This window comes from Mytilus californianus, unplaced genomic scaffold (assembly GCF_021869535.1).
Source record: "Mytilus californianus isolate M0D057914Y unplaced genomic scaffold, xbMytCali1.0.p SCAF_7, whole genome shotgun sequence".
In the NCBI taxonomy this organism is placed as follows: domain Eukaryota; kingdom Metazoa; phylum Mollusca; class Bivalvia; order Mytilida; family Mytilidae; genus Mytilus; species Mytilus californianus.
In genome coordinates this window covers 64,267,779-64,289,476 of record NW_026262723.1, presented here as the reverse complement: position 1 = coordinate 64,289,476, position 21,698 = coordinate 64,267,779, and the positions used below count along the sequence as shown (strand labels likewise).

At 31.9% G+C, this 21,698-nt stretch overlaps 1 protein-coding gene across 2 annotated transcripts in view; it reads right to left on the bottom strand.

Annotated features, from left to right (window-relative positions):
- LOC127707584 (transcription initiation factor TFIID subunit 6-like) overlaps positions 1–20,783 on the bottom strand; it is a 31,950-nt gene extending 11,167 nt beyond the window's left edge. The window contains exons 1-8 of one of the 2 annotated variants that reach the window (XM_052212180.1): positions 20,626–20,783; positions 9,439–9,635; positions 8,192–8,278; positions 7,507–7,660; positions 6,761–6,978; positions 5,843–5,908; positions 4,500–4,577; positions 3,721–3,822 (exon numbers count right to left, since the gene is read on the bottom strand). In XM_052212180.1, the coding sequence (XP_052068140.1) occupies positions 3,721–3,822; positions 4,500–4,577; positions 5,843–5,908; positions 6,761–6,978; positions 7,507–7,660; positions 8,192–8,278; positions 9,439–9,597 (864 nt within the window). In that variant the 5' untranslated portion in view covers positions 9,598–9,635; positions 20,626–20,783. Of the gene's footprint in view, positions 1–3,720; positions 3,823–4,499; positions 4,578–5,842; positions 5,909–6,760; positions 6,979–7,506; positions 7,661–8,191; positions 8,279–9,438; positions 9,636–20,427; positions 20,552–20,625 lie in introns of those variants that run through there. The other variant, XM_052212181.1, reaches the window with a different exon arrangement.
- Between the last annotated feature and the right edge of the window lie 915 nt (positions 20,784–21,698).

The window sequence follows — 21,698 nt, the reverse complement described above, 5'->3', positions numbered from 1 at the left end:
ATGGGTGGTATGTCTCCCAGTTTGCCTATTATTGAAAGTCATTATGTATACATGCAGCAGTGCAAGGCATATGGTACTGTTATTTTACCTTTGTGGAGATCAGCGTATTACTGGCCGTTTTTATGTCCCAAAGGAGATAGATTTATTAAATTAGACCAGGTGATGGGTTAACATTACCTATACCTACTAACAAAGCTAACTTTTTACCTGGTAGAGGGAATAACTCGGTTTTTGGTATATTGATTTACCATTTAAGGTGTTGGCTCTTAGAATGGAGTTTAGGGAGACATTAAATTAACAATTAGTATTAACTTGGTGGTAGTTTTCATGTATTGGTGACATTTGTATTGCATATTGTATTTTTAAATTTTATTGGTCTATTATGTATTACTATGGTATATTGATGAACTATGTGGAAACTTGGAAGGAACCACATATTTATTTAAAATTATGTTATTGAATATGTTTTCCAGGTGTTCAGAAACGATATTGCAGAGTTACCAAATGATCTTGACAGTCAATTAGGCTTTATTCCTGATTTGTTAGCATATAGTAAATTGGACAACATAGTGAAGAAATACTACTTTGGATTTTTGCAATGGAAAAAGTGGGCGAAATGACAACCACATTTCTGATGTCGATATTTTACAGACAAAATCTTATTTATAGCTTTATATTTCTGTGGTACAATTTTTCTTCTACCTCTAGTCCTGTATGTGATGCATACTACAGTATAAAGGGGCGCACTCGATTACTGGTGAAGATTCTCCAACAGATTCTCAATTAGTGAAATGTGTTTTTGAAGATGCTAAAAGGAAATTAGGTTCACAAATCAGGAAGAAAGTACAGATAATTTTTGAGCTATTACAGGATATGTATAATAAGTTATTTTGTGCATATAATCGTTATACACTACGTACCATTTGTGCGTGTATATTGGGATATCCAGGTTTTTATGCGTGTATCAGAATTGTTGAATTTGCGTTAATATGATATTAATTGCAAGTCGTCAAACATTTTAATTTTTATCGAGAAAAAAAAACAAAAAAAAAACGAATATTTACAGAGATGGAAACTGGTTGATTATTGTAAAGAACTGCACAACTTTGCGTCCAGTCCAAATTTGGAATTATATATGCAATGGAGTGGCATTCAATCTGATTCAAATTTGTATTTATTCAGGAATTTATCACAAGTGAAAGGAAAATTTGTTTTTCATTCAACAAAAAGCCTTTAAGCTATACAAGGATGAGGGAAATTTTCATTGATGCCATTTCTCCATTTGTTCCCGATATAAAATCATACGGGTTACATAGTTTACGATCTTGTGGTGCTACGGCCGCTGCAAGGTTTGGTGTTCCAGATAGACTTTTTAAATGTCATGGACGTTGTAAGTCGGACACTTCAAAGAATGGCTATGTGAAAGACGATTTATCAGAACGTATGATCGTTTCTCAGAATTTGGGAATTTAATGAATTTCTTTTTTGTTTTATTTACATTTTGGACTATACAATTTTCCATATATTATTTTATAGTAACAAATAGGTTCCCGTTCTTTGGGTTCAGCATCGGCGTTGTCGTGCGACTATCCACTTTACAAAGTCTTTGGTATTTATTATAGCCTTTTATGGGCGTGCATATTCAGAGTGTTTATATAATACTTGGATAATTGGTACAAGTATTGGTTATACTTGGATATTTGGTACAAGTATTAGTTATACTTGGATATTTATTACAAGTATTGGTTATACTTGGATATTTGGTACAAGTATTGGTTATACTTGGATAATTGGTGCAAGTATTGGTTTAATGTCTACATTGATGGGTGGTTTATACCAGGAGAATTGTAATTTCATTCGTTTAAACGGGCAGTGCATTAGAATGAAATTAATTTCTCCTGGGTGTTTTCATCATATGTAGCATAGAGGGCGTTAGGTTTTCCCGCTTTAAAATTATTTTCGCGGTATATTATTGCCTTTGTAATCATTCAGCACGACACCGTCAATCTGAGCAGTCGAATTTTCTTGGTAAATTTACTTCTGGTTAAAGTTTATTCAGCTTTGTATTATATAGAAGAGTTTTTTGTTTGATACTGATGTTTGAATTATATATTATATGTGTAGATACATGTATATGTATGAATGATGTTGTTTATTATACTTATTAAATATAGAGCATCGGCGTTGTCGTGCGACTATCCACTTTACAAAGTCTTTGGTATTTATTATAGCCTTTTATGGGCGTGCATATTCAGAGTGTTTATATAATACTTGGATAATTGGTACAAGTATTGGTTATACTTGGATATTTGGTACAAGTATTGGTTATACTTGGATATTTGGTACAAGTATTGGTTATACTTGGATATTTGGTACAAGTATTGGTTATACTTGGATAATTGGTGCAAGTATTGGTTTAATGTCTACATTGATGGGTGGTTTATACCAGGAGAATTGTAATTTCATTCGTTTAAACGGGCAGTGCATTAGAATGAAATTAATTTCTCCTGGGTGTTTTCATCATATGTAGCATAGAGGGCGTTAGGTTTTCCCGCTTTAAAATTATTTTCGCGGTATATTATTGCCTTTGTAATCATTCAGCACGACACCGTCAATCTGAGCAGTCGAATTTTCTTGGTAAATTTACTTCTGGTTAAAGTTTATTCAGCTTTGTATTATATAGAAGAGTTTTTTGTTTGATACTGATGTTTGAATTATATATTATATGTGTAGATATATGTATGAATGATGTTGTTTATTATACTTATTAAATATAGAGCATCGGCGTTGTCGTGCGACTATCCACTTTACAAAGTCTTTGGTATTTATTATAGCCTTTTATGGGCGTGCATATTCAGAGTGTTTATATAATACTTGGATAATTGGTACAAGTATTGGTTATACTTGGATATTTGGTACAAGTATTGGTTATACTTGGATATTTGGTACAAGTATTGGTTATACTTGGATATTTGGTACAAGTATTGGTTATACTTGGATAATTGGTGCAAGTATTGGTTTAATGTCTACATTGATGGGTGGTTTATACCAGGAGAATTGTAATTTCATTCGTTTAAACGGGCAGTGCATTAGAATGAAATTAATTTCTCCTGGGTGTTTTCATCATATGTAGCATAGAGGGCGTTAGGTTTTCCCGCTTTAAAATTATTTTCGCGGTATATTATTGCCTTTGTAATCATTCAGCACGACACCGTCAATCTGAGCAGTCGAATTTTCTTGGTAAATTTACTTCTGGTTAAAGTTTATTCAGCTTTGTATTATATAGAAGAGTTTTTTGTTTGATACTGATGTTTGAATTATATATTATATGTGTAGATATATGTATGAATGATGTTGTTTATTATACTTATTAAATATAGAGCATCGGCTTTGTCGTGCGACTATCCACTTTACAAAGTCTTTGGTATTTATTATAGCCTTTTATGGGCGTGCATATTCAGAGTGTTTATATAATACTTGGATAATTGGTACAAGTATTGGTTATACTTGGATATTTGGTACAAGTATTGGTTATACTTGGATATTTGGTACAAGTATTGATTATACTTGGATATTTGGTACAAGTATTGGTTATACTTGGATAATTGGTGCAAGTATTGGTTTAATGTCTACATTGATGGGTGGTTTATACCAGGAGAACTAGTTTTTTCCATCAGGTCAAAATTATATTAAAACTTGTATTAACTAACTAAAACTTACATATTTTTCCAGGTATAAAGTCTGATTATCCATCAAGGATTTGACCATCCTCATCAAGTATATCAACAAAGCCAAATTATTCTGTACAACATTGGTCTTCACCTAAAATATGCATCAAGTTTGTTTACATAAAAAAAATGAAATAACTATTTTAGTTACAAAAACAATTTCCTTTTCCACTTTTTTGAAAGGTGTGACTCATAAGATGTTCAAGGTCATTTAAAATGGTCTCTGTTTCGAGACTGCAGTCCCACCTTAATGTTATTTACACCACTTTATCAATATTTACACTGCCTTATTGTTAAAACAAATTCTTAAATGATTCTAGAGTTCAGGTAAGCCATTTACATGTGACAACAAATAATAACTTTTTCTTGCAGTATGGAAATGCTCAAGTCTATGGATACTTTATTTCCTGTTTTTGATAAAATTTGCATACTAGCCAATAGAAAACTTTTGCTTTGTTGAACACTTTAAATAGTGGTTCAGCTTTACCTATGAAATCAACGAAAACTGGTACCCCAATATATTTCACATTTTATAATTGCTTAATTGATGGTTGCTTAATATGTATTGATCAAAAGTAAGACCGTCAGTGCAGTTGAGACAGTTGATATTGTTTCTGTCTGAATGTACATGAGTCTACAACTTTACACTTTTAATCTGTAATCATACACTGCTGCAGGTACTGTATATTAAGGGTTAATTTACATTGCGTGAGTGTCATAAGGAATAAATCAACAATTTAAAAGAGAACATATAGTTTAACTATTACAAACCCCTTCAGATATAAAAGTACTAAATCTTGGCAGCATCTGATGTAAACCAGGATCTGATGATAAACTCTGTAAAGCTTCCTATATATAACAAAAATTAGATTTTTCAGAAAAAAATCAACATTTTTACAGTTTTCTATTAAAGGTGTTTTATTAACACTTTTTTTGTTTACAATTTTCAGTTTGGAAATAGCATCTGCATCTGCATTGGAAAAATTAAAAAATGTTTTCAAATAATTTGTTTTCTAAATTACTGCATAATCATATTACAAAATAATACCCTACCTTAAATAGGAATACAAATAAACAAAAATATGAAAAAAATTATAAATTTCTGGATTGTTTTTTTTTTTTTTATTGAATGATCTGAGCAAATCAGCCCTAACATGGATAAATTAGCATGTGCAATACTGATGATGTTGCCCTGTTGAAATAAATCATGAAGCCGTATTGGCCTAATTGGGCTAATAAGGAACATTCACTTCCAGTTTCAATTTTCTTACGCCTTACTTAACTTTGGACTTATTGTTATGCATTAAGTACAATTGAATCATATTTTGTAACTTAAAATAACATAATAAAAAGTTTAAATGATGTTCTGTGTTTTATAATGACTTGAAACAGAAATATTTCACAGCCTTTTCGAGTAAAACTTTTGATCATTATCACTGTTTCATTTCCGTTGATCAATCATCAGAACACAAATGATTCAAAAGTAAAAATAGTTAAACTGTCTGATTTATTCTTCCCAGCTACTTTATATTTGCTAGATGAAATGAATTGTAATAGCATAGATTAAGCAATTGTAATAGCAAAAGTACTTGGACGAGAAATCAGAAATAACACCAATATTGATAAACGTGAATTGTGACTGCAAAAAGACAAGTTCAAATATAAATTCCTGCATCTTCTTCAATGTAAGTTTCTTAGTTAAAGAGAAGAATTTCAAATCATTTAATAAAAGTGTTATGAACTGGCTGTTTCTGTATTGGCTCTGTTATAGATTCTTGATCAGCTGAATTGGCCCTCGACATCTTGAGTCTAGGGTCCAATACAACAAACCTCCAATCTATAACAGGGCTAATACACAAACAGCCAGTTGATAACACTATAGTAATGCATGAGTTTAACCAAAACTTATGGAATGAAAATGTTCAAGGATAAGGGGTTTCAATTTTATGACAAAAAATTTGGTTATTTCTAAAAAATCAATTAAAAATGCTAAAAGGCCATTTGGGATACACTGTTTAATACCCCCTTGTACTTTATTTAGTAAGAATTCAAATGGTTAATATCAGATATAGTATAACAAAGGCATTTTAGATAATAAGAAAATAAGATCTTACGGATCTCCTTCCTTCATCAGCACCAACACAGGCCTCTGTTATCTCCTTATAATACAGCTGTTGTTCCTGAAGAGAAAAACATATCTTTAAATTAACCAGCATATTTAAGTTTAAATGGATTATTGATAACAAATGTTAAAAAATAAATAAAAATAAGCTTTCCTAATGCAGCAACTTGAACAAACAATTCTGCTCCTACAACAAATAAAAGAAAGAAAAGTCTTAACTGTAGTTAATGAAAAATGTAAACGTGTATGTCTCTAAATGCAATAATGAGCTGGTAAAATCAATTTATTAATAACCCCTTTTAATTAAATGAATGAATGGTTTTATTTGCCATGGTTACTTTTCTCACTGCTCATGGAAATCTGGATATACAGACCTGCCAACTCTCCCTTTGTGGGGATATCCCCATGAGAGGTGTTGACATGACCCTTATAAAACTCAATTATCTAGACTAAATACTTTAAAAAAGACATTCAGAGGAGTAAAAAATACATTTAAACACATGTATACTCATTTTAAACCATAGATGTTCTAATTAAGTACACTAATGACATGTAAAGGTATGCATTTCCATTCTCAATTTTATTAGATCCTCCTCTGCTTAAAATCCCCCATGTAGACTTTGAAAAGTTGGCAGGTATAGATATAAGATGTCATTCGAATATGAATAATTTTTAATCAAAGAAAACTCATGACTTTAATTTCAGCAATTGTAAGAAACTGTTTCTTCTGTAAAACACTCAACTCAAGGCATCTGATGAATGATTTACATGCTACCAACAGCCATTATTCAATTTGACACAAAACAATGCTTTCAGAAACCCTGCGGTTGCCTACCAATAGTAATACATGCAGCAATTTAAAGAAGTTATTTAAACTTATCTGACTACATACAAACTACAAAATACAAACCACAGATAATTCATGGGTAGATAACTCTTTGACTTTAACCAAATCAACAGCTTTATGTCGATGTCGAGACTTCTCTGGAGCAACAGGCTTCTGTACTTTGTTGTCAATAGCTGTTTTTACTGTTGTATCTAATATTTCTTTCTTTTGTTGGTCCTTGCTGGCTTGAGGAGGATTTTCTGGTATTGTAGGTTGGACACCCTCAATACATAACCAATGAGCTAAAATATAGCAAAATACTTCTAATAATTTTTTGTTTGGTAAGTGTTATTTTTAGAGAAAATAAATTCAAACTGTTTTACTTTTCCTGTACTTAATTAGTAACATTGATTATTGCTGCCAGTAAAATTTCCCTCTCTCGATTATCTGCTAAATGAATCGTATAGAAATCATTAAAAGGATTATTGAAAAAAAATTTGATAATAATTCTTGATTCCCAAATTCCCATCTTCAGTTACAGTTACACTGTCTTTTAATTTTCAGAGCCAAATATAGAAAGCAAATTGTCACTCTTTGTTGTGTTTCATCATGCAGATACACTTTTGAATTTAATTTCATCTTTCTCATATAAGAAGTTATTTTAATGCTACTGTGGATTAATATGTTTTGAAGGATTCTTATTTTCATGGATTGAGAAAAAAATACCAAAGTCTGCATATGTTGAACATTTAAATTTGTGGTTCCCCTTTACCCACAAAAAGTGGTACCCAAAAATAATATGGAATATACATTATATGAAAATGTTTCACCTTTCAAAGCTACATCGAGAGGCACTTTAGGCAGTGTAGTGTTGATGATATCTTGTAACTCCAATTCTTTCTCCTCAGTAAAATGTAATTCTCTTCCCCCTCCACTAGCAAAACGGAATGGTACAAATTCTTTACTGTGAAATCCATAAAGAGGCTGTAAAATATTGCAAATTTGATGAAATTGTATAATTTACAAGATGAAAAACTAATTCCAATGTTTCTAAGAGCTGTTATATTTAATCATAAAAATATGATTAACACATCTAATAACATTCTTTTTAATTTCCTAAATTTTCATAGATATTTGATAATTTTTCATTCATTTACTCTCTTTAAGTGCACATATTATGCAAGTATAACAACAGACACAAAACTTCATTATTTACATAATCATGGTAAACCTTTCTCATTACTAAACAAAAGTGAAATGAAAAGTTCAAATTATTTCCTTTTCTTTTCATAAGACAAATGTAGATAGTCTCTATCTGGTTGAAATCCTGAGATTTTACAATTTTTGCAATCTTATACTTTACCTTAAAGGCATATGCTCTCATCAAAAATACATGTTGCATTGAGCAATCTATATAATCTAAATTGCAAGTAATATGCACCCCTAGTCTCTTTGCTTTGCAGTGTATCCTTCATACTATATTCATCTATGTCTATTTTTAAGTACATGTATTACCTCAACATTCTTTAACCTCAATGCCTGATCAAAATCAGAGGTTGACAGCTTCTGTCCTTTCCTATGTCCAGAAAATTTGATTGCTTCCTACAATGTACAGGTAAATATGAAAAATGTGTACATGTATAGACTTGATAGATAAACATAATATACCGGTGTATATTTAACCTTTTTCTTAAGCATGTTTAGTTTATATATGTGTTTGATCATTTTTTTCAAATGTTCTGACAAATTATTGAACTAAAAATAACTTTCTAATTTTTAGTGGTAACTTAACATAAAAGTTTTTTCACATGTTAAGTGCAAGTACTAAGTTTAAAATCTGAAAACAGTATTTAATTTGTTTCACTTGATTGTTAATGATATATGTTACCATTTGTTTTATGTTATCTTAACCATGTTAACCTTTTCAGTTCTGATTCAAATTTCAACTTTAAAAAAACAAACTTATTCTAAATTGTGCTCAATATAAAATAACTTCCTATAGATTATTTTTGGCTTCTTAAAATAACAACATTTGGGGATATCAGTTCATTATAGTGCTTATAATTTTATTTTTAAAAATACATTTCCACAATATATGCAGATAACTCAAAACAATAATGTACAGATGCAAAATGATTGAGATAAATCCTTCCTTATTTTTTTTTTATTGTTTTACACTATTTTTTCGTGTATTCTACTTAAAAGAATATAAATATGTGTATGTTTTAAAAATTTACATGTACTTTTTATCTGTTTTCATCACTTATTCCTTCTTACTACTCTTGGTTAAGTTTTCCAAAGGTTTCTAAAATTTTGAAATGTCCTCAGGTCCACATTGTCTTTTGTTTGTAGTGGGTCATAAAGTCATTCATTTGGGCAGGTTATGACAGAACATAAATTTATTCAATGGAAGAATTTCTAGGTTTCTGTAACTTAAGCATGTTAAGTGCATTCACAACATGGACATATCCTTTCTTCCCAAATGACCATTGGTTCTGTCCGTAAAGGGCTGTTTTTAAATTGATATGAAGGAAATGGCTGCCCACAACAAATCTGAAAATAGTTTGCAGGCCACTACTCATCATAATAAATGCCATGTCAAGTTATTCTTAATACAGAAGCTGAGTAATATGTAATGAAAGTTGCAAACGTTGGCAAAATGGACAGATAAGCTTAAGGTTATTACAGAATACATTTGTTTTGTACCTTCCACTCTAAATCTGTGAGTGGGGGTATAACATACTGTTAAATAACTTACATACCTGTACTAATTGTTTAACTCTGTATGTACAGTCAGCTGCTAGATACTGTGCTGCATCATCTGGCAATCCTACAATTCCAACTTGCTCAGAAATGACCTTGACTGACTCAGAAGTAAGATGGCTGCTGATCTTGTGATCCTTGTGTTCTTTTTCAGCCATGATAAGTTACATTTTCATGTCTTTTGGCAATATTTATCCTAAAATTTAACATTCAATTCATTTAGACAAATACATATTGATATATCATATATATGCAAACTTCATGCTACAAAGTATATTACATTTTAGAAACATGTGACTATTGGAATGATACTAATGTCCTCATTCCAACAAATAAGATATGAACAAGAATAAGATTGCTATGCTGTAGCGAAATATCCCCCACACTGTAAAAATGAAGAAATTAAATTGTTTGGTATGATAGTAAAAACATGGTAAAATACCCATTTATAACTCCCTTGAAATTGATCAAATGACAGTACAATTTGGCCAACTACACATGATGGTAAGCAATCCTGCCAAGAATGCAATCTTTCTGTAACACAGACTCAGAGGATTTGGGTTTACAGGGTGTCATTATTACAATACTACAAAAAATGGTCAAAGTCCCATTACTCCTGTAAACATTGTAAGATTAAAATGACGGTATGATAATATGTACCAAGACTTTTCTGTAACATGGAATTGAAGGAGTTATCTTTCTTTTCAGTATTATATCTCTTTATCAATGAAACTGTTGTTGTAATGTTTGTATCTGGCCAAATTTTAGATTGCTATGTTAAATATAAATTTGCTTTAATCATTCAAATCTATAAATGTTTGAAACCAAATCAACTGTTCATTAAGTTTTTGTCTAAATCATAGCTAATAAATGCCCCATTAATCTCCTGCCATGTTAAAAATGAAAACAAATCACCATAATCAGGGGTCACCACAATTCAGAATTATAGGGAGAAGTGATTTTTCAAAGCATTTTTGCATGACAACTGCTAAGGTAGTATTTCCTTGCCTTGCCATGCTTGTGGTCTGAATTATATTTGCACCTACAGACGCAAATTGTCTAAAAATATCACAAGGACCATAAGAGCTACAGTTGTGCAGCTAGGTCTGAATGAATTGAAGATTTGACATTGGTCAAATTTTGCTGCATCTGAAAGATTTTTCAAACAAAAGTATGTTTTGAATTGCTCACAATTGTGTTTAATAACATTAAATAAAGCACGAACCCTTAAAAAAAATAATAATCAATTGATAAGTCATTTAAAATATATTGAATACGGTTTCACTGTCTTTCATTGCTAAGATCATAATTAAAAAATATATTTTATTTTTAACAGGAATTCAGAAAGAAAAACTGTTCGTCACTTGTTGAAAACGTGTAGTAAAACTATGCAAATTTCAAATCGTGTGCAATTGTTTGTGGTATTTTCATGGAAAAGGCTGTTTCCCAGCATCAAGTTGCCATTGGAAATGCATATAAATGATTCTAGAACACTTCAGGAGTGTTAAAATATGACATAAACTGTTATCACAGAGATATGTCTCGCCTTTTTGTAATTTTGATAATGCAAATGTTGAAATTAAAATAGCAATACTTTAACATGTAAGTTATGCAAATATTCAAAGTCGATGAACCATGACTGAAGGTACATGGCTAAACAATCTCCATGGAATGAGATGTGCCAATGCTAATACAACTGCATACCAAATACCATTGACTTATTATAAGTCGTTCCCTTTAAACAAACCTAAACACAAACGTTAACTTGTAAACTATGTAAAAGTTTCAAAGTTAATGAACCATGATCAGGGGTGGGGCTATATAATCTCCATGGAAACGATACTTGCAAATGCCAATAAATTTGCATACCAAATAACATTGACTTAACATTAGCAGTTCATCTTAAACTGATCTAATCACAAACTAATACATGTAAACTAAGCAAAAGTTTCAAAGTAAATAGACCATGACTGAGGGGGCGGGGCCAAATATTCTCCATGGAAATGAGATGTGCTAATGCTTATACAACTGAACACCAATTAACATTGGCCTAACACTAATAGTACCCCTTGAACTGACCTAATCACAAACTAATACATGTTAACTTAGCAAAATTTTCAAAGTCTATAGACCATGACTAAGGGGGCGGAGCCAAATAATCTCCATGGAAATGAGATATGCCAATGCTTATACAGCTGCATACCAAATATCATTGGCCTACCACCGCCGGAAACAGCATACCTATGTCTCGCTTTTTGACTCCGTCAAGGGGAGACAAAAATCACAAAAAGCATCATCGGAAAAAATGTATTTTTCATAACCGGAAATTGAATAAGTACTTCCAAATCGAAAACAAATATGGTGCGAGACGCAGCAGAAAATTCGTACTTAATAGTTTTCAAAAGTATACGACTTTGGAAGTAAAATAGTGCCGTCCTTTAGCGAAATAATGATATAAAATTGAGAATGGAAATGGGGAATGTGTCAAAGAGACAACAACCCGACCATAGAACAGACAACAGCAGAAGGTCACCAACAGGTCTTCAATGCAGCGAGAAATTCCCGCACCCGGAGGCGTCCTTCAGCTGGCCCCTAAACAAATATATATACTAGTTCAGTGATAATGAACGCCATACTAAACTCCAAATTGTACACAAGAAACTAAAATTAAAATAATACAAGACTAACAAAGGCTAGAGGCTCCTGACTTGGGACAGGCACAAAAATGCGGCGAGGTTAAACATGTTTATGAGATCTCAACCCTCCCCCTATACCTCTAGCCAATGTAGAAAAGTAAACGCATAACAATACGCACATTAAAATTCAGTTAAAGAGAAGTCCGAGTCTGATGTCAGAAGATGTAACCAAAGAAAATAAACAAAATGACAATAATACATAAATAACAACAGACTACTAGCAGTTAACTGACATGCCAGCTCCAGACTTCAATTAAACTGATTGAAAGATTATGTCTTCATCATATGAATATCAGGCACAATCCTTCCCGTTAGGGGTTTAGTATCATACCATCATAACATATATGAGAAGAACATAACCCGTGTCATGCCAACAACTGGTTTTTAAATAAATGTGTTAAGTGCCGATGCAAAGACCCTATAAGTGAATCAATATTAACGCCAAAATATGCAATCTTTAATGACCTGACAACAGTATCGTAACTATATCCCTTCTTAATAAGTCTATTTAAAGGTTTTGTTAGCTTCAGAGGTGAATACTGACATTTTTGTGCTTTACAAAGAATATTTCCATAAAAAATTGGATGTGAAATACCTGAACGTATAAGAAGTCTGCATGTTGAGCTATATTTACGAATGATGTCCTTATACCGATGATAAAATTTAGTAAATGTTTTGACTAGTTTGTGATATCGAAAACCCTGGTGTAATAATTTTTCAGTAATACATAAATTTCTCTCGTTAAAATCTAAAACATTGTTACATACACGAGCGAATCGTACAAGTTGAGATATATAAACACCGTAAGATGGTGACAAGGGAACGTCACCATCTAAAAATGGATAATTAACGATAGGAAATGAAAAATCATCTCTTTTATCATATATTTTAGTATTAAGCTTTCCATTAATGATATAGATATCAAGATCGAGGAAAGGGCAGTGGTCATTGTTAGTATTAGCTTTATTTAAAGTAAGTTCAACAGGATAAATTTCTTTAGTATACATACAGAAGTCGTCATTATTGAGAGCCAAAATATCATCCAAATATCTAAAAGTATTATTAAATTTGTGTATCAGATGTTGTTTCGATGGGTCTTTGCTGATTTTTGTCATAAATTGTAACTCATAGCAATACAAAAATATATAGTATTCATCAAAATATTGTTTTAAGGACCTTAAGCTATAACAAAACACATGCAGCATTCTGTTACACCAAATCCTGAACGAAAAATCGACTACATTTTGAAGTTTATAAATTGTTGTGCTGGTTCCCGGCTGACTGCTAAACTTTGTACGTACATGTAGCTAAAATACAAGCGGATTCCAGTTTACATTATGCAACATTTGAAAAGAAATAAGAAATTTTTAATGAAGCATCAAATTTTGATATCTATCAGTAAATATAAGATAATCAAAATTAAATTTGCATTAGGTAAATGATAAGAGTTTTGAAAAGATAAAAGGGCACCCTCTACAATTTCAATAACAAAGATGGTAGACAATGAATAAACATTGCAAAATCAAGTTTTTTTCTTGTTTCTTGCTTATAGTACATCCTGTCAAGCAATTTTAATGTTGGAGTATAATACTGCGGACAAATCCGTTCTGACTTCGGGGATAACATTTTTTTGTATTTCGTCAACAATCGGGTTGTTTACGTTTGGATCGAGAATTTTTTAAAAATTGTGAGACGACATTGGGGAATTTTACTGAAAATCGATGGCAACATAAACTTCTCCCTGGAGCTTCTCTAGAGCGAAGTGGGGAGTTCTAGGGCGACATAGTCGCTCACTTCACCTGGTGTGGTGACCCCTGAGTCCATGACGAGTGTACATCAAATACTTGTTGTCTTTTAAAATTAATTAGCCGGAATTATTGCCTTAAATTCATCCAGAAAGTAATATATATGGACAATGTTTGAGTTCTAATCGATAATTGACACATTTTGCGGGTGGTTGGTAATGTTTATACAAAAATTACTTGTTTGACATATTTATGGCCTTAAGTCTCAACATAGAACAATGGAAACAAATTGCTTATTTAGTTTTATTAATTTACAAATTTCTGTTAATCATCGCTCATTACTTTTAATGTACATTAAACCATTATCTTTTATTTAATATGCATGATATGAGGCCTGCATTACATGTGAAAGAGGGCAAAGTCTGTTAGACAGCCATGAAACTTATTTTTATAAAATTAAATTGATTGTTAAATAATTTTCATTCTTATTACTAAAGAATTCAATTTATTTACTTTGTGTAATAATGAATGATAATCATGTTACACAAAATGTATACCATAACCAGAAATATAAAGTGAAAATACCATATGTCATGGTCTTTAAAATTGTGGAGTGAATAAGAAAGTAACCAGGTTTACCGAATGCCTTGTATAATTGAGGATAAAAAGGAGGGTGAAAAAAGGAATTGCCCCAATATTCATGATATTGGTCATGCTATTCGGCCTATTGCTCATAATACAGTCAGGGGTACTACTTGTACAAGTTATTTTTATTTACTTTAAGAAGTAAATATTAATATACTTATATAAGTAAATTTATAAGAAACTTATACAAGTGTATTTTTTTTACTTGCATAGGTAAATTATTTTAATGGCTTAGTTATGTCCCTTAGACATTCAGATTTTTTTTACTTATACAAGTAAAAAAGTCATACTATCTTCTTTACTTGAATTTCTCAGGTCTTCTTTGCTCTAATAGAATTTTTAATTGTCTATCCTTTGCAGATGTCTTTACTAATCATTTAAGTGTAATTTCATTGACAAAGAAAATCTCATTTGTCTGTTATCTTAAAAACACTGCTCATTTACAAGCCTCCAAGGGGCAATTTTTGAAGGCCTTGCACAATTACTTAAGATCTTTGTGCAATTAGTTTCTTTGTAGAATTGATGAGATGAAACATTGAACTCCAATAAAAAATTATGAGCTAACCTGAGAAAAATTGTTTAAGGCATCTTTTTACATCCCAAAACTTGAGAATTATAGGGATTGTAAAAAAAATTACTTATACATGTACAAGTAAATTTTTTGAGAAAATTAAGGGGAGATTATTCAAACCTTATAAGAAAATATGAATATAACAAATTTACTTATATAAAATAAATTAAAATAACTTGTACAAGTAGTATCCCTGACTGTAATACTAATCAGTAGAAAAATCTACAGGAAAAAAATCAATATACAAGTGAATCCAAAATCTTTCAATTTAAGTTTTTTGACTCTTGCATTTGGGCAGAAATTCATTCCAGTTTTACTATTTCCTCAGGATTTTTTCTAAAATGTACATATATGCATGATATCAGAGGAATATTATTTCCTGCAATTTTCAATCTGATATCATAAAGGAGCTTACAATTTCCCACAATTTTGTACAAGTAACAAGAAATGATTGTAACAGGATGCTGTTACGAAGTCTCCCAAACGAAGCTCCCATAATTCGTAATTCCCAGGGTTGCCTGACATTGGGCAACGTCCAGTGAAAATTGGTTTGGTCCAGTAAAGTTATATGCATTAGTGATGCCTGGGGACTAACCCTGTATATCATTCAAATAATCTCGGCATGACAAACCAGAATATATATGGTTTAGGGGTGGGGATCTCGACCATTTACAAGATACTAGAACATTGGGGGTGGGAGGAACCCCTGGGGACTGACCCTATACGTCATTCAAATGTTTGTTACATGACGAACAGGAATATATATGGTTAAGGGGTGGGGATCTCAACCATTTACAAGATATTAGATCATTGGGGATGGGGGTAACCCCTGGGGACTGAGCGTATACGTCATTCAAATGTTCAAGACATGACAAATAGGAATATATATGGTTTAGGGGTGGGGATCTCAACCATTTACAAGATATTCGAACTTTCTCAAATGGCAGGGGGTCGGGATGACCCCTGGGGACTAACCCTGTATATCATTCAAACCATCTTAGCATGACAAACCAGAATATATATGGTTTAGGGGTGGGGATCTTGACCACTTACAAGATATTAGAACTTTCTTAAATGGCAGGGGGTGGGGGTGACCCCTGGGGACTAACCCTGTATTTCATTTGATGTGCTTTATCATGACAAACCAGAATATATATGGTTTAGGGGTGGGGATCTTGACCATTTACAAGATATTAGAACCTTCTCAAATGGCAGGGGGTCGGGATGACCCCTGGGGACTAACCCTGTATATCATTCAAACCATCTTAGCATGACAAACTAGAATATATATGGTTTAGAGGTGGGGATCTTGACCACTTACAAGATATTAGAACTTTTTTAAATGGCATGGGGTGGGGGTGACCCCTGGGGACTAACCCTGTATTTCATTTGATGTGCTTTATCATGACAAACCAGAATATATATGGTTTAGGGGTGGGGATCTTGACCACTTACAAGATATTAGAACTTTTTTAAATAGCATTGGGTGGGGATGACCCCTGGGGACTAACCCTGTATATCATTCACACCATCTTAGCATGACAAACTAGAATATATATGGTTTAGGGGTGGGGATCTTGACCACTTACAAGATATTAGAACCTTTTTAAATGGCATGTGGTGGGGGTGACCCCTGGGGACTAACCCTGTATTTCATTTGATGTGCTTTATCATGACAAACCAGAATATATATGGTTTAGGGGTGGGGATCTCGACCATTTACAAGATATTAAAATTTTCTCAAATGGCAGGGGGTCGGGATGACCCCTTGGGACTTACCCTGTATATCATTCAAACCATCTTAGCATGACAAACCAGAATATATATGGTTTAGGGGTGGGGATCTTGACCACTTAGATATTAGAACTTTCTTAAATGGCATGGGGTGTGGGTGACCCCTAGGGACTAACCCTGTATTACATTTGATGTGCTTTATCATGACAAACCAGAATATGTATGGTTTAGGGGTGGGGATCTCGACCATTTACAAGATATTAGAACTTTCTCAAATGGCAGGGGGTCGGGATGACCCCTGGGGACTAACCCTGTATATCATTCAAACCATCTTAGCATGACAAACTAAAATATATATGGTTTAGGGGTGGGGATCTTGACCACTTACGAGGTATTAGAACTTTCTTAAATGGCAGGGGGTGGGGGTGACCCCTGGGGACTAACCCTGTATTTCATTTAATGGGCTTTATCATTTAGAACATTTTCAATAAAAAAAAATTGTGTTTATCACAAACGGTTTTCAATTTATAATCATTTGAAAATTTTAAAAAATAAAATCCCATAGGGTTCTATAGTAAAACCCTCTTTTCTTTTTGCCCCTCAAAGTACCCCTTTATAAACCCCATTGCACAAACGAAACCCTGATTGCACCACTAGACATGTTAGTCTAACATATTGTGAAACCCTAAGTTAATCTGACAAGCGGTTTTGAAGAACGGGTGCGGACAAGTTCAAATTTAAAAGCGGCGGAAGAGGAAGAAGAAGAAGAAGAAGAAGAAGAATAATAATAATAAGAACTGAGCAAAAACAATAAGTCTTCCCAAACTTCGTTTGGGAGACTTAATCAGAGGCAAGTGATACCTGTGAATGAGGACAATTTTTTTAATCCTTGTTTGTAAACATAAAAAAGAGCCTATGTGCTGATGCAACATATTTTTTTATAGGATAAGAAATAAAATGCAAATTAATTTTCAGGGAAAACTCACCCGATAAATAATGGAGATTTTTGTTAACAAAGTTTTATTACGTCAAAATTCAAAAGTCCTCCATCTTTAATTATTGACAATTACAATTTTGCATGTTCCCACTTTGTTGGCACATGATACCATTTGACAACTTACCAATTATTGCCTCTGATATAAATATTATAGTCATGAATGAAAATTTTGGTGCCAAAAAATATCATAAGCAGTTGTATTTTGGCACAAATACATTGCAATATTAAAAATTGTAGTTTGCAATATTGGCATAGCCCTGAGTTTGCATTTAAGTCAATAGATATTTTACTGAATTTACTCCTGTATACACTAAATCATGCTTTAATTTTAGAATTATCTCCCTTTGCAACATTTCAACTAAATTTCTGTTTCTTGGAATTCTTGGAATTATCATTTGCAATTTGAAACCTTGCTTTCAAATCTGAAAGTACATTTTTGTATGTGCTGAAGTAAATAAAATTGTATGGAAGATAGTTTTTACTTTTACTGCAATCTCATTAAATTCAGGTATTAGATTTCACTACAATACTCTATCTCCACCCTAATGGAGGGAGCATACACTACAAACCAGTAAAAGTCTGAAATGGCCTATATCTGTACTCGACTGTACTGATTTTTACTCGACCAGTCTGAATTGGTCTGAAATTTACTTGATAATACTCGACTGTAGTCTGAACCATACTTAACAGTCTGAACTTGTACTCGACCCTTACTCGACCAGTACTTAACCATTTTATACGCGTCTGAACCATGCTCGACCTAGTCTGAACCATGCTCGACCTAGTCTGAACCATACTCGACCTAGTCTGAACCATACTCGACCTAGTCTTAACCAACCTAGACCTATTTTTTTGTATCTATCTATTGTATTTCATCAATTTAGGAACTGTTTTTTACAACAGCTATTTCCCCTGGCTAGAAATGTGAACAATAATTTGAAATTAAAAATGTATTCAATATAGCATTGAAACCAAAATTTCACAATAAACATAATATAACTTCATCACCATATTCATCAACACTAATCTTATATACATACATATATATCACCTTTAAAATAAAAATAAAACAAGCTGATCAAATAATCTCAAAACTGAATTGTGACTAATATTTTCAATGTTATTCAAAATTTTTTGAATGTTTCAGATATATTTTATGGTTACTGGACACTTTTCACCATTAACTTAAGCCTCGTATAGATTTATGGTGTCACTTGAGTTTAGTTAATAATGCAGTGAACATTTTTTTTATTAAAATATATATAAAATAGCATATAAAGCAACTTAATAAATTTAAAAAATGACACCTTTGTTTTGTTAAACCAAGAATTTAATATAATCATGATAATAGAACTTCCATAGTAGTCCTGTGATAAACTTTTAAAAAAGGAAATGTGTTCCAAAGTTACAGTAAAAATTTATTTCAATTAAATTTAAATAATTCTGTCAAAATTAAAGACATGGCATACAAGAAGCACTTTAATAAGGTTTAATTACCTCAGTACATGTGTGTTTTACAGGTAAAAAGAAAGCCCTATTTTTCTTAAACTCGTGTATTACTTATCTAGTGAATTCAAAAGGCCTTGCGATTTAAGTTTCACAGGATGTTGCAATTTTGAATGAATGTTATTTAGAATTTAATACTCTCTGACCAGGTGTGATCTTTTTCATGAGTTTGCCCCAAGCAGGAGGTATTACTTTATACTTCACCACTAATCAGAAGAACAATTTTATTAATTTCTTTAATTTTTATCCCTTTTTGATTTATATTGTATATAATATATCCCAAATTATAATAATATATATATTTCTAAAATAAGGTTAAACAATTTCAGTGATTTTGTTGGCTGTTGTTACCTCATTAAAAAGATAATTATATAACTATTGTACATTTTTTGTATGTAACCATGAAACCTATGTAGTTATTTTTTTTTTAGGAATTAAGGAAAATTAATTTAAAAAAAAAAAACACATGCCAAACAAGAAGCACCTTAATAAGGTTTAATTACTCTCAGTATAGGTGTGGTTTTTAGGTAAAAGAAAATCTTTTTTTAACAAAACTCTAAAACCTTTAAAATTAATTTAATTAAATTATTAAAGATAATTTGATTTAACTATCTCTATTCGATAAATCTGAGAATCATGTAAGAATGTAAAAATCTGTTTTTATAATATATCTTTATTTTATTGTGGCTGTTGTCATGTCAGTTAAAAAGAACTTTATTTTAACAGTTAAAATTTAGAAAAAGTAGAGGTTATTTGGTCAAGTATGGTTCAGACTGGTCGAGTATTGTTCAGACCTTTGGTCGAGTATGGTTTGTCGAGTACAGGTCGAGAATGGGTTAAGACTGTTTCAGACTGGTCGAGTAATAGTTCAGACTATTTTCAATGGCAAAGATAAGGGTCAAGTACAAATCAGTACAGTCGAGTATGGTTAAGACTGGGGTAGAGTAATGTTGAGTAAAATTCAGACCAATTCAGACTGGTCGAGTAAAAATCAGTACAGTCGAGTACAGATATAGGCCATTTCAGACTTTTACTGGTTTGTAGTGATAGCATATCACAACATCAGATTTTATTCAGATTGCTTTTAGTTTTACCTGTTTACTGTGAAACAAAATAAATCCCAGAAAAATCACGAAACAAAATTTATAAACAGAAAATAATCAACCCTGTTTCTTATAATGCCTTTTAAGTTTAAGACTGCACTTTCAAGAAGACAGAAACTGAAATTTCTGCAAAAAGTGTCAAAGGGGAGATAATTTTTAAAGCTAAATGTAGCAAAAATCTGCACCTACTATCAAGGGTTTCACATGCCTATCCCTGACAGTATTCAAAAAGTGTCAGAGTCGCTTCAAATCAATGCAAAATTTAAATTATTTGCATGAAACACAACACAAGAGGAAATAATTTAAAACAGGTAGCTTGAATGTTTTCGGCTCGAAACAACCGGATTCAGAATTATTGAAGTAGTATTAAAACCAATTCCGGATCAGAAATATGTTCCGGATTCGTATACACTTTTTTTTTTTTTGCTTTTTGTTAACTTTTGTTTTGAGAATAACAATAATATAAGGGGAAAATAAAAGTTTTCACAGTTTAGATATTTAAAAGTGTCAAATGTAAACAGCAGATGAATGAGAGTTGTTTAACTAAGATTTACTTTAACATTTTGAAATTATGTAATGGTGCTGGGAACAGTATGTCAATATATATGTTCCTGAATGGTGTAAATAAACTCATCATAGATACCAGGATTGAAATTAATGACCTTCTTTTTCTTCTGGTATAGTTGCAACTTAACACGTTCTGTTTGTATGCGCGGAAGAATGTAAATAAGAATTTATCAAAGATAAGTGCAAAACAATAATAATTTAAATTTTGCGACTATACTTGTGGTGTGGCTATATATACATGATCGAGAAATCTAGTGGTTAAAGCTATGTACATTGCTATTTATACAATTAGATGGTGTTGTAGGGAACAATAATTGGTGTCTGTGTGTCAACTTTTCTCTGAATAATTCAATTGTTGAAAATAGCATGACAACTTATTGTAGCATTTAACATGTTCCACGGAACTATTGTTACATACCCAAGAATGAAGGACACTAACGGCCGATTACCCTTATCAGCGACACCCGGGGTGCAATGTTTTAATGATGTTCGATTAACATAGAAAGTAATGGGAAAATAAATGGGTACCCTTTATTAGTCCTTCATATTATTTTTATTAATCATCTGAATTCTTATTAACACATACGACCGAATTCTACCTGGGACTATTATACTAGTAGTATTAGTATAATAGACCCAGATTCTACATAGATTTACCTTTCTGGTGGTATAAAAAAAATCAGTTTATCTTATCT